Consider the following 12,995-nt stretch of genomic DNA (forward strand, 5'->3'; position numbering starts at 1 on the left):
CCCCCGGGACCCCCGGGGTCACCCCCCATTCCTAGGGGTCACACCGGGGGGTCACCACCCCCATTGTCCATGGGGGTCCCGGGGCGACGCCCCCGCGGCGCTTCCACCTCCCCCGGCCCGAGGCGGCGGCTCTGGACGGGGCGGGAGGAGCGGCCGCAGGCGCGCGGGGGGAAAAGGGGGGCGGTTCGGGCTTGGGGTGTGCTCTGAGTCCGTGTGTGTGTGACCCCCCGTGCAGACATGAGCCCCAAAAGCTGCCTCGGCTGCACCAAGTGGTTCCTCTTCCTCCTCAACCTCCTCTTCTTCGTGAGTGGGGCTGGAGGGATCTTGAGGGGCAGGAGGGAGAGGGGGGAAGTAGAATTTGGGAGGGGAGGGGGGAGATGCGGGACATAGAATTTGGGGGGGCTTGGGGGAGATGTGGGAACCTGGGGCTGAGGAGACACGGGGCGACCTGGGGGGACCAACAGTCTCCCAGTGTTTCTGGGCACTGGGGGTCCAGCATCTCCTGACCTGGGCCCCCCACCCCGGTCCCTGCAGTTCCTGGGCATATTCCTCCTCGCCTTCAGCTTTTGGCTTCTCTTCGACCGGCAGAGCTTTGCCACCGTGCTGGGTAAGGGACTCCCAAAGTGTGGGGTACCCTAAAACATGTGGCACCCCAAGCTGGGAGGCTCCCTGACCCCCCCGCCGTGTCCCCCAGGGTCACCGCTGGTCAGCCTGAGGGTCTGGTCTTACGGCTTCTCTGGGGTTGGCATCGCCACAATGCTCCTCGGATTCCTGGGGTGCCTGGGGGCCCTCAAGGAGGTCAAGGTCATGCTGGGGCTGGTGAGCTGGGGGGCGTCGAGAGGGGTCACGGAACTGGGAGGGGGCTGGGGTAGCTGTGCTGCAACTTCCTGGGGCAACCGCGGGGCCACGTGCTGCCACCACATCCTGTGCCTGGGGATCAGCAGTGGGGAATGGGGGGAACCCTCTGAGCTGTCCCCGGTACTGGGGACGGGCTGGGACGGAGGTCTGGTTGACTCCCACCTTCCCTGTTTATCCCAAAAGTATTTTGGGCTCCTGCTGCTGCTCTTCACTGCCCAGATCACCGTGGCCATCATCGTCTACACGCAGCGCACCACCGTGAGTGCAGGGGTGAACCCAGAGCTTGTGGGAGGACCCTGGGGTCAGAAGGGACCCTGGAGTCATGGGACAGTGATATGCCGATCCTCCTTCCCAGCTGGCTACAAAGGTGGCTGCCTACACAGAGGAGCTGATCCGGGGGTACCCAGCCCAGGGACCACCTGGGGACACCCATGAGAGCTGGGACGCTGTCCAGCAACAGGTGAGATCCCCTAAAAGGACCCCAAAGCCACCCCACGGTCACCACACTGGCCCTCTGCCCCCCCAGCTCGGCTGCTGTGGCTGGAAAGGACCCCAGGACTGGGACCACCATGATGATGCCACCAGGGACAGGGACAGGGCCATTGCCTGCTCCTGCCTCAGGGCACACAACAGCACCCACAAGACCCCATCGATGCTCCCCCACGGTCGCTGCCCCATGGCTGCCCTCCAGGACATCTTCCCCAGGGTGAGGCACGAGGGAATCAGGGGGTCCTGGAGCTCTTCGGGGCACTCAAGGTGACCCCCAGTTGTCACCCCAGGGCTGCAAGGAGAGGGTCCAGACCTGGCTGGCTGGAAACCTGGTCACCATCGTGGGGGTTTGCATAGGCATCGGCCTGGGAGAGGTACGGAGGATGCCCTGGGGCAGAGGGCTGAGCTGGGGGGGCCTGGGGGTGGTCGAAGTCTCTGGGACCATAGGTTGGATGGGCTGGGCAGCAGCTGGAGGTGCCAGGGAGGGTTCAGGGGATGGTCCGTGGGGAGGCAGGGGTTGGTGGGGATTCAGGGTGGCCAGAAGGGTCCGTGGGGCGTTCAGGGTGGCCGGGAGGGGGTTCAGGGGTCCGAGGGGTTCCGGGAGGGCTGATCCCGCTCTCTACTCCCAGCTCTTCCTTCTGATGCTGTCGATGTTCCTGGTCCGGAACCTGGACTCCCACTACGAGAAGCTGCTGAGGGGGCTCTGAGGGGGCCAGGGTGGCGTGGGGGGGAAGCGTGGAGGGTTTTGTCTTTCAATAAAAGCCGTGCGGAAGCCGCGGAATCGAGACCGGACCGGGAGCGCGCGGCCCGCGTCGAGCGGCGCGTGCCACGCCCCTTCCTCCGCCCCTGTCATTGTGACCACGCCCCTCCCCGCTGGGTGGGAACGGCGCGCGCGAGGCCCCGCCCCTTTCCTCCGCCGTGAGGCGATTCCCGCTCCCCCTCAGTCCCACGACGCTCCCGGGACTCCCCAGAAACCCCCGAGCCCCGGCTGTGCCCTGGGACAGCGGCGACACCGGAGCACCCCTGAACACGATGGCTGCAGAGGGTCCCTGCGCCCCGGGCGCCGTCAACCCCCTGCCAGGTGCGGGGACCATGAGGGAGCGGGGCGGGGGGGTGAGGCGCCGGGGCCCTCCATAACCCATGTCCCCCCCTCAGCCCCTGCCGAGAGCGGCTGCTCGGACGAGTTTGCCCTGGACTGCACCTTCGCTGCCTGCGACCCCGAGCGAACAGGTAGCCAAACCCCCTGGGGCCGTGGTGGCCACAGCCACTCTCTTCCGGGAGTCACCACCAACGTCCCTGACCCCTCCGTCCGGCCCAGGGATGGTGCAGCCGCAGCGGGTGGTCGAGTATGTGGCAGCGATGACGGGGCACAGTGGGCACGATGGGCGGCTGCGGGCACTGCAGCAGGCGCTGGACCCTGCGGCCGCAGGCACGGCGCTGGACTGGACCCGATTCCGCACCGCCATGGGCGCCTGGATCGCAGCATGCCGGCAGGACGGGTCAGTGCTGAGAGATGGGGCAGCGCCTGAGGCCAGCTGGACCACTCAGTTGTGCTGACCCGTGGCTCTGTCCTTGCAGGGCCGAGGAGCAGGACGTGGCGACTGGTGATGCTGGACCAGTGCCACTGGGTGGGTGTTGGCACAGGAAAGGGGAGTCGGGGTGGCCCCAAATGGGGATGTAAACACAGCCCACTGTGTCCCGTCCCGCAGAGGACAACGGACATGTGTCCCCAGCAGCCGCCCAGCTCCAGGGTGACAACATGGATGTCACCACCCCGTAAGTGCCTGCTGCGGGGACACCCTGCCATCCCTGGCCATGCTCCCAGGAGCACTTAGGGACCCGTGCGACTCCCCAGCAGTGCCGAGACCGCGGGGCTGCGGAGCCGTGCCCGGCAACTGGCAGCCCAGAATGCCAAACTGCAGCGGGATGCTGAGCTGGCCGAGGAGGTCAACACCCGCCTGGCCGAGGAGATTGCACAGCTCCAGGCACAGCTGCGGAGGTGCTTCTAAGGGCTCCCGGGCATTCGGTCTGGATCAGCATCCTGGGAATGCTGAAACGCCGTTTGGCCCTGGCAGTAGCCGGCAGGCACTGGAGCAGGCTAGGGTGGCTGTCGAGGAGCTGGATGACATGAAGGCCACGGTGAAGCAGCTGGAGGAGGAGAACACGGAGCTCCGGCGACAGGCACGGCATGCGGTGAGAGGCTAAGCTGATGTGCTCTGTGGTGTTACACGTGGTGTCACACAGTGCCCCCTCACCACCATGCCCTCCCTGCCCTTCCAAGGAGAAGCAGCAGTACAGCCTGGGCTCGCGAGCCGAGGCTCTACAGGAGGAGGTGAGCCTGGCACTGGGAGCTACCCCAGCAGGTCAGTGCCACAGGGAACCCCAGCCCTGTTTCACCCCTGGCAGAACCAGCAGCTCCTTGCCGAGGGCCAGGGACTGCGGGAGCAGATACAGGCACAGGCAGCCCGGATGGCCAGCCTGGAGGTGAGCGGTGGCACAGTGGCCATGGTGGGCAGTGCTGGGGGCTGTATTAGTGACGAGGAGTTCCTGTCCCCATCCCTCTGCTCAGGCCCAGCTCTGCCATGGCACTGCCCTGCTGTCTGCCCGGGACACAGCCCTTGCCCAGGTGAGCGCTGCTCAGTGACACTGCCACCACCTCAGCTGCCACTGGGGCCACCCCCAGCCCTCTCCCACAGCCTCTCATGTCCAGGCCCTGTCCCACAGGCAGGGCAGCGGACGCAGGAGCTAACAGCAGCACTGGAGGAGTACGAGCGGGTGGTGCAGGTACGGCAGGTCCAGCCTCGGTATGAGCCTAGACAGCGGCCGCAGAGCCCCTGGGCCACAGCAAAGCCACATAGTGGCCACCCTCTCTGTGGGGATCAAGGGCACAGGGTGACAACCCCCTTCTCCCCCCAGGAACTGCGTCTGGAGACAACGCGGCTGCGGCAGCAGCTGGGCCGGATGCGGGACGCATGGGCCATGTACAGGGGGGACGTGTGGGCGGGGAACATCCTCAGGAGACTCCGGAGTCCTCACCTCGGCATCCTCACCCTCCTCTCCCCACCACAGGCGCCCGTGGTGCCCGCGCAGCCAGTTGGACATCCAGGCCACAGTGGCAGTGAGCCAGGTAATGGTGGGGTCAGGGGAGACCCTGCAGGGTCCCCTCAGCCACTGACCCAGAGGCTCTGCCCAGGTGACAGGAGACAAGGAGGAGGAGGACACGGGGATGGTGCTGTCCAGAGGAGGAGGCCTGGTGGGGAGCAGTGAGGAGGTGGCCGAGGTGGTGGCCCCACAGGCACTGTTGTCACCATGGACACCACTGTCACCATGGGCTCTGGCACTGCTGGCGCTGCTGGCCCTGTTCTACCTCCTGCCGCACCAGTGGCCCCAGCCCCAGCTGCGCTACCGGAGCCCCCCACCCCTGTGAGACCCCCAGTAAAGACCAGTTGAGCACTGCTGCTTCCATCCCACTCTGTACCAGTTCCCGAACGCTCGTCCCAGTCCACCTAGTTACTCCCAGAGTAGGGTCAGAGTCCAGGTGTCAACATCAGCTTTATGGGCACTGCAGGGGGCCAGGCTGGGCCCTCTCATCTCTCCGTGGCTCCAGGAGATCCGGGTGTAGCCCCCAAGGGCTTCCAGCAGGGAACTGGGGGGGTCCCTATCTCTCACCAGTGGCTCAGGCCTGGACAGGGGCAGAGGGAGAGGACTTGATGATCATGGGGCCTTCCCTGGCCCCCCTCAGGACATTCCCAGTGATCCCAGTATCCAGGAGCCCTCCCAGTACCTGTGTTTGTCCCCAAGTACTGCTCAGCCGCTCAGGTCCCATCCTGCTCCGATGTCGGGGGTCCCTGTGAGAGCTGGGGGGGGCTGAGGGGAGTGACCTCCCAGTGCTCCCCAGTGCTCCCAGTGTCCTCAGTCCTCCCAGTGACCCCAAGAGAGCCAGTGCTCATGGTGTCCCCAGTGTCCCCAAAACACACAGCACCCCCAGTGCCCCCTGTACCCCCACCAACCCACATGCCACCAGTAGTGCCATCCCCTCCAGTGTCCCCAGTGCCCTTCAGTGCCCCCAGTGTCCCCACCTGGGCACAGGGTCTCCTCCACAGCACCCAGGCCGCTGCTGCCAGGCCCAGGGCCCCCCCAACTCCCCCCAGCAGCACCAGCCCATGTCCAGCAGGGCTGGGGGGTCCCTGCCTGGCCCCCAAGGTCCCCTTGTGCCGCACTGCTGGGCTGGTCAGCGTCGGGCCTGGGGGGAGACAATGGTCAGCGGCTGCCCTGGGGAGTTTACGAGGGTCTCTCAGGGGTCCCGCGGGGGTACCTGGGTGGCAGCGCAAGCGGGCGCAGCCAGGGAAGTGGGGGGGTCTCCCTTGCAGCCCCCCCAGGTGCTGCACCAGGGTCTCCAGTAGCTGCGACACATTCACCGTCTCCAGCCGGACACAGCCCTGGGGGTCCTGGGGGGATGTCATAGGAGCCCCCCGGGGGACCCTAGACCCCTTCTGGACCACCCTGGGAAGCCACAGAAACACCCCAGAGTTCCTGCACCACCCCCCAAGACCCCCAGAGTAACCCTGGTCACCTCAGGGTACCCCCAGGCCTCTGCGTGGTCCCCAGAGCCCCTCAGGCCCCCAGGCTCACTTTGGTCTCCCCAAGATCACCCCATAAGTGCCCACCTGGAGCCTCCCAAATCCCCCCCCCTTCCAGGACCCCCAAACCCGCTTGGAGCTCCCCAAGGACCTTCACCCACCTGGATGTGACACTCGGCCACAAAGTGGAGCTGGGCAAGGAGGGTCCTGAGCAGGGGCGCCAAATCCTTCCCTGCCACCCCTAACATTCGCTGCAGAGCCAGTGCCCCGAAGTGAAGGCCCCAGAGGTCAGAGCAGCTGCTGTCCTGGGGATCCAGGGGAGTTCGGAATAATAACACAGGTTAGGGGTCAAAGGTGTCAGGGGGTGCAGGAAGAGAGGATTCAGGGGGCACACGTGGAATTCCGGGGGTTCTCACTCACTGGCTCCAGGTTGCTGGGCATCGCCACAGGGTAGTCGAGGAGCAGCCAGGGGGTCTGTGGGAGGGGTCAGGGGGTCCCCAAAAACAGCCCAGAGGTCTGAGGGGGCGCTCAGGTGGTCCCCAACGACCCTTTGGGGGTGAAGGGGTGCAGTCAGGGGGTTTTCGGGACCGAGGGTGGGGCCTTCCCTGGGAAATGAGGGAGTTTGGCCGGGGGGGGGGGGCGGGGGGGGGGGGGGGGGGGAGGGCGGAGCACAGGGGAATCCTTTGGGTCTCGGGGGCATCTGGGAAGTCCCGTGAGGACCCCGGAGGTCCGGAGGCGTACCAGGGTGCCCGGGAGGGGGTCCTGGAGGCGGGGGTCTCACCAGGTTGTTCAGGTGGGCGCTGAAGGTGCTGCTGATGGGGTTAAAGCCGAAGGAGCAGCAGCTGCTGGGAGTGGACACGGACAGAAGGAGCAGCAGCGGCACCTGGGGGGGGGCACCGGGGGGTTCTGGGAGTCCCAAGGGGCTCTCACGGGGGTCCCAGAGGGGCGCAGGTCAAATCTCTAGGAAGGGGGTCCTCACTTACCAGAGCAGAGCTGGGGGGGAGAAAGTCCATGGCGGTGCAGAGCTGGGGATGGTGCACCGAGACCCGCGAGCGCTCCCGGAGGCACCCCCGGGACCACCCCCGGGACCCCTCGGGCCGCGGCGGAGCCGCAGCCGAAAGCGAAACTGGGACCGAGCCGGGAGGGAGCCCAAGAAACCCGAGGGTGCAGCGGGACGTCCTGAGCCTCCTCCTCCCTCCCCGTGGACCCCAGGCCGAACCTTCCTCACCCCGGGGAGGGCGCCGCGAATCCCACGGAGGCTCCGGCGCTCGGGACCCCCTGCCCGGCCCCGCAGAGCTTTGGGTGCGGCTGCCCCGAGCGAAGGAGGGGGGCCCGGGCGTCCGGGCACGTGCGGGGGCGTGGCACCCCCAAACCCAGCCCGAGACCCCTCCCCGCCCCCCCCAAACAGAGACACGGCAGCAGCTGCGGCTCCGAGCGGTTTATTGGGCTGGGGGTCGCGGGGCTGGGGGCACAGTGTGAGGTCTGAAACCCCCGTAGGTTTGGGGGGTTCTGGGGGGTGTCTCAGGGACCGCCCCCCGGCAGCCAAAGCCAGTGGGGGCGGGTGCAGCGCAGCTCCAGCTCCCGCTCGGCTCCGGGGGGGGAGGCCTGCCCCGGAGCCCCCAGGAGTCCCGCCGGGACCCCCCAGACGCGTGGGACGCTCACGACAGAGGCCCAGTCGCAATCCTGGGTGGGTGGACACAAGAGGGGACAGCTGCGGACAGTCAGGGTGGTATCCCCCCTCACCCCAAATCCCCGCCGTAGCAGGCGTCCCATGGCTTGGGAGCCCCAAAACGTCACAGCGATCCACCCAGTGTCACTGCCCACCCTCCTCACGTCCTCACATTCTGTTCCCCCCACGGCATTTTCCCCAGTGCCCCTCCACTCACCGCGTCGCCCCCGCAGAGCCAGAGCCCGTCCGGGTGCTGTCGCGCCAGGTGGGATCCGGACTGCCGGGAATTCCCGGGAAGCACCGTCAGGGCACCCCCCGGGAGCCCCGCGGCCAGCAGAGCCTGGGGACACAGGGAAAGGGGGGAGTGTCACCGAGGGGGGGGGGTCCTAGGGTGATGGAAGGGGTCATAGGCCTCCCCGGAGAGTTTCAGGGGGGCACATGGGGGCTTCTGGGGGTCGCGGGGAGGCACACAGAGGCTTATAGGGGGAGCACATGGGGGGGATCACAGGGAGGCACCCGGGGGTCCCTGTGGGTTGCAGTGGGGAGGTGACACAGTGGGGTTCACCCAGGGATTCCTGGGGTGGCACAGGTGACGCTCGGGGGGACAGCACGGGGGTCCCGCACCTTTCGTAGCCGTTGTGCGGGACCGACGCCGCCAGGGGGCGCTACCACCACGACACAGTTTCCGAGCGCGAGCGCCGGGAGGAGGAGCTGCAGCTCCAGGGGGCGGGGCCACCCCCAGGCCACGCCCAACACGCCGAGCGGCCGTCGCGTCAGCAAGGCCCGCCCCCCGGGCACGTCCTGCAGCGAGATTGGTCACGCCCGCTCCCGAACACCGGCCCCTTCACTGCCCCCCCCCGGTCCCGGTCCCACCGGATTAACCACGCCCACCTGCACGGCCCCGCCTGCGCGCTCCGCGCGCGCCGCCCAGCGCAGCAGCGCCCTCTGCGAGCTCCCGTCGGTATCGCCGGTGTCGCCGTCCTCGGGGCTCCCGTGTCCCGCCCCCAGCGCCGCCGACGCCCCCCGCAACACCCGGGCCCGCGACGCCCCCGGCAGCCGCCCCCACCTGCGGGAGTCGGGGGCGTTGAGGACCGACCCCCTCTTTCCAAGGGGTCCCATCGTCGGGGACGCCCCTGAAAGGGCCACCCCCGACCCCAGTCACTCACCCTGGGGCAGCCCCTCGGGCGGCGGCCACGGCCTGAGCCAGCTCAGGATAGCCGGGGTCATCCGTGGTCACCAATGGGCTGGGACAGGGACAGGAGACAGGAGGTCAAAGGGCATCGCTATGGGAGGGAACCGGCGGGGCACCGGGACCCCTGGGACAGGAAGAATCGGGGTCCTGAGGAGAACACGGGACCCTCTGGGGGGGACAGGATGGGGCTGGGGCCACCCAGGGGGAAGAAGGGGGTCCTGGGGCTGTTAAACACGGGTCCCAGTGGAGTCTCGGCCTCAGAGTTCTTGTCCTGGGACCCCCCTAATTTTAGGTCCCCATCCTGGGGAGGGGTCCCTGTTCCATCAGGGGGTACCTGAGCAGCTCATCCACCTTGGGGGGTTGTTCCCAGGGGGGGCACCCGAACTCTCGCAGCGCCTGGAGGGAGTTGGGGGGGAGCAGAGCCCATGTGAAACGGCACAGGACCACCCCACCCTGGGAACCCCCAAAACCCGCCCCACTCCCCCCTAATCCATTCAGGACCCACCCCAGGAGACCTCTACATCCCTTCAGCTTCTCCAGGGCTCCCCCAAACCCCCCTGGACCCCTCCCAAACCACCCAGAACTCCCACCAGAGCCCCCTTGGGACCCCCACCTCATCCAGGTCAGTGTCTGTGGCCCCCCCAGCGCAGCCCCCGCTGGGGTCCAGCAGGTCCAGGGAGTTGAGCCACACTAGCCCCTGGGGCAGCCTAGAGAGGGGTCAGCACTCAGTGCTCAGCAGCCACTCCTGGGCTCAGGGGTCAGGAGGGCTCACGGTCACCTGTCTGCCGTGTCCAAGGCCACGGTGATGTCCTGGGCCCAGACAGCAGCAGCTGCGGTTTGGGGCAGTGCTGAGGCCACGGCCACGGCCTCAGTGGGGCCACGCACGGGCAGCAGCACCAGCAGTGGCCCTGGGGCCTGGCAGGGCAGGAGGCACTCAGAGGAGCCCTGGAAAGCGCCCCTGGGCACCCCCCCAACCCAGCTCATCCAGGGGCACCCACCGGCTCCCGCAGGCAGCACAAGGTGGGGGCCACCCCTGAGATCAGCGTTGGGGGGTAGAAACGATGGCTCCCTGCCGGCAGTGGTGGCAGTGCAGCCTGGAAAACCTGGGTAGAAAAAAACCGGGGGTGTCCAATGAGCAGCACCCCCAAAATGTCACCTGGGGCATCCCCAAACTGCCCTCGGGGGACTCCCAAAGGCCCTCACAGCTGGTCCCAACATCCAGGAACCCCCAAACCCACCCAGGGAACCCTGATGTCCAGGAACCCCCAAATTTCTCCCCAGGAAACATCTCAAACTCTCCCCCAGGGGACCCCAATATCCAGGAACTCTCAAACTCAACTCCAACATCTGGAAACCCCCAAACACCACGTGCCTCTCCCCACCTTCCCAACCCCTTTGTGTCACCCCAATGTCCCCATGGCCACCCCATCCCCGGCCCCCTTTGTGTATCCCCTCACCTGAGCCCCCTCCTCCTGCGCCTCCTGCACCATCCCCTCAGGCAGGCAGGTCCCAGGGGGCAGCGGCCCCACCTCCGTTTTCGGGTCCATAGGGTCCCCAAGCCGCAGCCCCCTGAGCCGGGCCTGGAGCCGCCGCTCCAGCGCTGCTCCCACCGCATCCTGAGCCAGCACCACGCACCCCCCCCACGGGAACTGGGGACATGGTGGAGACACATCAGAGCAGCCTGGGACACTCCAGGGACTCCCCTGAAAAACTCACAACCCCCCCCCAAAAAAATCCCCAAAACCCCCCACAAAACCGCCCTGGAACTCCCAAAATAACCCCCCAAAACCCCCTGAAACCTCCCCAGAAGGCCATCACAAAAAACCCTGAGAAACCCCTAACCCCCCAAAAAAACCCCTGAAACTCCCCCCCCAAAAAATCTCCCCAAAACCTCCCGACAGCCCCTGGGACTCCCCAAGCCCCACCAGCACCGGGGGGTTGGCAGCAGTAGCAGCGATGGCGGCGGCCGCACTGTCCAGGTCAGCCGAGTCAAGGACGATGACAACGATGCGGCCCCCGCAGGGACGCCCCAGGCGTGGCCCCCGGCACGGGGACCCCCAAACCAGGGCCTGCAGCTCCTCCTGGAGAACAGGGGACAGCGCGTAGGGACATGCCCAGGGACCCCCAAACTGAGTGAGGGCAGGAGGCAGCACCAGCCCCTGCCCGTTGTCACCTCCCAGTGCTGTGATATGGCTGTACCTGGGGGGCTCCAAGGAAGGTGACAGAGGTGACTTCGGAGTGGGCATGCAGGGCCTGGCACAGCTCTGGGGGTCCTGCCAGGACGTTGATGACCCCGGGAGGCAGCGCCGCTCCCTCCCCACTGAGCTCCCCCAGCAGCAGCAGCGGCAGAGCTGCGGCCGGAGGGGACAACACCAGAGCCGTGTTCCCTGAGGGGACACCCCAAAGCTGCTGGGATTGCCCACAGGAATATTGGGGAGCCCCCCACACCTGGATCCACCTTTGTCCTGTGGATCTCCCCCTTGTTCCCTGGATTGTCAGTTGTCCCCAAGGTCCCCAACTGTCCGCCCCACTCCACTCACCCATGGCCAGGAGCGGCCCCAATTTCCAGAGCAATGCTGGCAGCGAGCAGGGACCCCCCAGGACCACAGCCACCACCCCTGGCAGGACACACAGGGGGTCAGAGAACATGTGGAGGGGACAAGATACACTGTGGGGATGGGGCCACTCACCCATGGGGGTCCAGCCCTCCAGGCCAGGGAGGCCAAGCTGGGCCTCCACCGCAGGTACCTGGAGCAGCCGCAGCCCCAAGTCCAGGTCAGCTCCGAGGGTCCGGCAGAGCGGCCGCCCCCCAGCCAGGGCCAGCAGGGCCCCCATTGTCGCCCTCCGGTCACCTTCCAATGTGGCAGCCAGCCTGGGAGGCACCGGGGACACAGCAGGGACAATGGGAGGACACAGAGGGAACATCGGGAATGGGGGCCATGGGAAGATCAGGGGGTGATGAGAGGGGTTTGGGGTCACTCCAAGTCACCTGGGGTCACACTGCCACAGATGGAGGGAACAGCGACAGGTCAAAGGTCACCCAAAGGGTGCAGAGGAGGTCACCAGGGGTCATGGGGTAACTCACCGGGTCAGGCACTGCCCCCGCTGCGGCGCCGCCAGCCCTGCCCAGGCCTTGGCCGCTGCTGCTGCTGCCGCCACAGCCACGGCCAGGTCTGAACTGTCCCCTGCCGGCACCACTGCCACCGTCCGGCCTGGGTACAGACAGGGTGTGACAGGGGCTGACACTGACTGCTGTCCTGACCCCAAATCCCAGCCCCAATTCCGTGGCCCTGTCCCGATCCCAGACCGCAATCCCTGACCCCTGACCCCTGACCCTGGTCGTGGTCTGGACCAGCAACCCCAAATCTGTGACCTTGACCCTTAACCCCCAACCCTTCCCCTGTCCCTGACCCCAATCCCTGTCCCCTCCCTGTACCGGTGGTGGCCTCCTGGCATTCCAGGCTTGTCCTTCCTGGTGGCTTCAGCCACGTTCCGTCCACAAAGTGTCCGAGGCTGCGGCTGTGGGACTCCAGCCATGCCTGGGTGGAGTGGGGGATACGCCTGGAACCTCCCGGCCCCAGCAGAGCTGCCCCCCGCCCTGCCCAAATGACCTTGGGGCCATGGGGGGACTTTGACCCTGAGGCACCCCAAGGGACGCTGGGCTCCCCCCGTGACCCCTCCAGCCCCACGAGCCGCCCAGGACCACCCAGCGTCCCCTCAGTGTCCTCGTAGTACCCCCCAGAACTCCTCCATCCCCACGGAACCTCCAAAATTTGTTCCAATTGCACCCAGATGCATCTCAAAGCCTCATTATTTTCCTCGCCCCCCCGCCCCAGACCCCTTCTCAGTTCCTCAGGAGACCCTCAAGAGTCCTCCAAGAGGCCCCCGAGATCCTCAGGGTCCCCCCAGGACCTCCAGAGCCCACCCAGGGGGACTTCCAGATCCCCCCGCACCTCTCCCGGGTTGATACCACCGGGGATCGGCCCCTCCTCCATCGTGGCGAAGATTTTGGGAACCGGGGGAGCCCCGAGGACCGACAGAGCAGCCATCGCCGCCGAGAGGCCAGCGAGACGGGGCGGGGTTGGACAGAGCGGCCCCGAGAAACCAGCGAGACGGGGCGGGGGTTGGACAGAGCGGCCCCGAGAAACCAGCGAGACGGGGCGGGCTTGGACAGAGCGGCCCCGAGAAACCAGCGAGACGGGGCGGG

General features: G+C 67.1%; 4 protein-coding genes across 17 annotated transcripts; 2 read left to right on the forward strand and 2 right to left on the reverse strand.

Moving 5' to 3' along the window:
• The first annotated feature begins 6 nt into the window (after positions 1–6).
• Positions 7–2,132, forward strand: CD37 (CD37 molecule). 6 transcript variants are annotated; one of them, XM_033511659.1, is made up of 8 exons: positions 9–303; positions 535–607; positions 695–819; positions 1,042–1,116; positions 1,214–1,318; positions 1,385–1,564; positions 1,626–1,721; positions 1,977–2,132. In XM_033511659.1, the coding sequence occupies exons 1-8, from the start codon at positions 238–240 to the stop codon at positions 2,052–2,054; spliced, it is 798 nt and encodes a 265-aa protein (XP_033367550.1). In that variant the 5' UTR covers positions 9–237; the 3' UTR covers positions 2,055–2,132. The 6 variants fall into 6 exon arrangements, with proteins under 6 accessions (XP_033367548.1, XP_033367549.1, XP_033367552.1 ...); XM_015616372.3 differs by having other exon boundaries at positions 13–303; positions 1,638–1,721; XM_033511657.1 differs by having other exon boundaries at positions 7–303; positions 1,214–1,564.
• Positions 2,133–2,342: 210 nt separating this feature from the next.
• On the forward strand, positions 2,343–4,812 carry KASH5 (KASH domain containing 5). Of its 6 annotated transcripts, none has more exons than XM_015616363.1 (14): positions 2,343–2,428; positions 2,503–2,577; positions 2,666–2,846; positions 2,926–2,975; positions 3,057–3,123; positions 3,203–3,346; positions 3,423–3,540; positions 3,629–3,679; positions 3,754–3,831; positions 3,917–3,973; positions 4,072–4,131; positions 4,264–4,328; positions 4,417–4,474; positions 4,541–4,812. In XM_015616363.1, exons 1-14 carry the CDS (start codon positions 2,380–2,382, stop codon positions 4,772–4,774), a joined length of 1,287 nt encoding a protein of 428 aa, XP_015471849.1. In that variant the 5' UTR covers positions 2,343–2,379; the 3' UTR covers positions 4,775–4,812. The 6 variants fall into 6 exon arrangements, with proteins under 6 accessions (XP_015471849.1, XP_015471851.1, XP_015471850.1 ...); XM_015616365.1 differs by having other exon boundaries at positions 3,763–3,831; XM_015616364.1 differs by having other exon boundaries at positions 3,206–3,346.
• On the reverse strand, positions 4,808–7,302 carry FLT3LG (fms related receptor tyrosine kinase 3 ligand). 4 transcript variants are annotated; one of them, XM_015616377.3, is made up of 8 exons: positions 6,911–7,278; positions 6,709–6,810; positions 6,348–6,401; positions 6,089–6,232; positions 5,663–5,795; positions 5,427–5,590; positions 5,132–5,204; positions 4,808–5,029 (listed from the first exon to the last, which is right to left on the reverse strand). In XM_015616377.3, exons 1-7 carry the CDS (start codon positions 6,938–6,940, stop codon positions 5,163–5,165), a joined length of 669 nt encoding a protein of 222 aa, XP_015471863.1. In that variant the 5' UTR covers positions 6,941–7,278; the 3' UTR covers positions 4,808–5,029; positions 5,132–5,162. The 4 variants fall into 4 exon arrangements, with proteins under 4 accessions (XP_015471863.1, XP_015471860.1, XP_015471861.1 ...); XM_015616374.3 differs by having other exon boundaries at positions 5,427–5,786; positions 6,911–7,302; XM_015616375.3 differs by having other exon boundaries at positions 5,132–5,174; positions 5,427–5,795; positions 6,911–7,285.
• A 48-nt stretch (positions 7,303–7,350) lies between these two features.
• On the reverse strand, positions 7,351–12,955 carry ALDH16A1 (aldehyde dehydrogenase 16 family member A1). The gene is made up of 17 exons (XM_015616362.3): positions 12,742–12,955; positions 12,225–12,327; positions 11,874–12,000; positions 11,479–11,660; positions 11,329–11,406; positions 10,988–11,175; positions 10,714–10,869; positions 10,246–10,437; positions 9,787–9,891; positions 9,567–9,703; positions 9,402–9,495; positions 9,123–9,184; positions 8,763–8,840; positions 8,488–8,662; positions 8,221–8,397; positions 7,814–7,936; positions 7,351–7,610 (listed from the first exon to the last, which is right to left on the reverse strand). The coding sequence occupies exons 1-17, from the start codon at positions 12,835–12,837 to the stop codon at positions 7,449–7,451; spliced, it is 2,235 nt and encodes a 744-aa protein (XP_015471848.1). The 5' UTR covers positions 12,838–12,955; the 3' UTR covers positions 7,351–7,448.
• Between the last annotated feature and the right edge of the window lie 40 nt (positions 12,956–12,995).

Source organism: Parus major, unplaced genomic scaffold (genome assembly GCF_001522545.3).
Source record: "Parus major isolate Abel unplaced genomic scaffold, Parus_major1.1 Scaffold419, whole genome shotgun sequence".
Taxonomy (NCBI): Eukaryota; Metazoa; Chordata; class Aves; order Passeriformes; family Paridae; genus Parus; species Parus major.

What these genes read in the sequence shown, in the direction of transcription:
- KASH5 (XM_015616363.1), top strand. Translation starts at nt 2,380, where the DNA reads ATGGCTGCAGAGGGTCCCTGCGCCCCGGGCGCCGTCAACCCCCTGCCA. An exon ending in AACATGGATGTCACCACCCC is followed by an intron (nt 3,124 to 3,202) that starts GTAAGTGCCTGC and finishes GCGACTCCCCAG; the next exon opens with CAGTGCCGAGACCGCGGGGC. An exon ending in AGTACGAGCGGGTGGTGCAG is followed by an intron (nt 4,132 to 4,263) that starts GTACGGCAGGTC and finishes TTCTCCCCCCAG; the next exon opens with GAACTGCGTCTGGAGACAAC.
- FLT3LG (XM_015616373.3), bottom strand. Translation starts at nt 6,940, where the DNA reads ATGGACTTTCTCCCCCCCAGCTCTGCTCTG. An exon ending in GCGCCCACCTGAACAACCTG is followed by an intron (nt 6,402 to 6,708) that starts GTGAGACCCCCG and finishes CCCCTCCCACAG; the next exon opens with ACCCCCTGGCTGCTCCTCGA. An exon ending in TGCCCAGCAACCTGGAGCCA is followed by an intron (nt 6,233 to 6,347) that starts GTGAGTGAGAAC and finishes CTGGATCCCCAG; the next exon opens with GACAGCAGCTGCTCTGACCT.
- ALDH16A1 (XM_015616362.3), bottom strand. Translation starts at nt 12,837, where the DNA reads ATGGCTGCTCTGTCGGTCCTCGGGGCTCCCCCGGTTCCCAAAATCTTC. An exon ending in CGGGGGCAGTGCCTGACCCG is followed by an intron (nt 11,661 to 11,873) that starts GTGAGTTACCCC and finishes GGTGCCTCCCAG; the next exon opens with GCTGGCTGCCACATTGGAAG. An exon ending in TGTGCTGCCTGCGGGAGCCG is followed by an intron (nt 9,704 to 9,786) that starts GTGGGTGCCCCT and finishes CTGCCCTGCCAG; the next exon opens with GCCCCAGGGCCACTGCTGGT.
- CD37 (XM_033511657.1), top strand. Translation starts at nt 238, where the DNA reads ATGAGCCCCAAAAGCTGCCTCGGCTGCACCAAGTGGTTCCTCTTCCTC. An exon ending in TCAAGGTCATGCTGGGGCTG is followed by an intron (nt 820 to 1,041) that starts GTGAGCTGGGGG and finishes TTATCCCAAAAG; the next exon opens with TATTTTGGGCTCCTGCTGCT. An exon ending in TAGGCATCGGCCTGGGAGAG is followed by an intron (nt 1,722 to 1,976) that starts GTACGGAGGATG and finishes CTCTACTCCCAG; the next exon opens with CTCTTCCTTCTGATGCTGTC.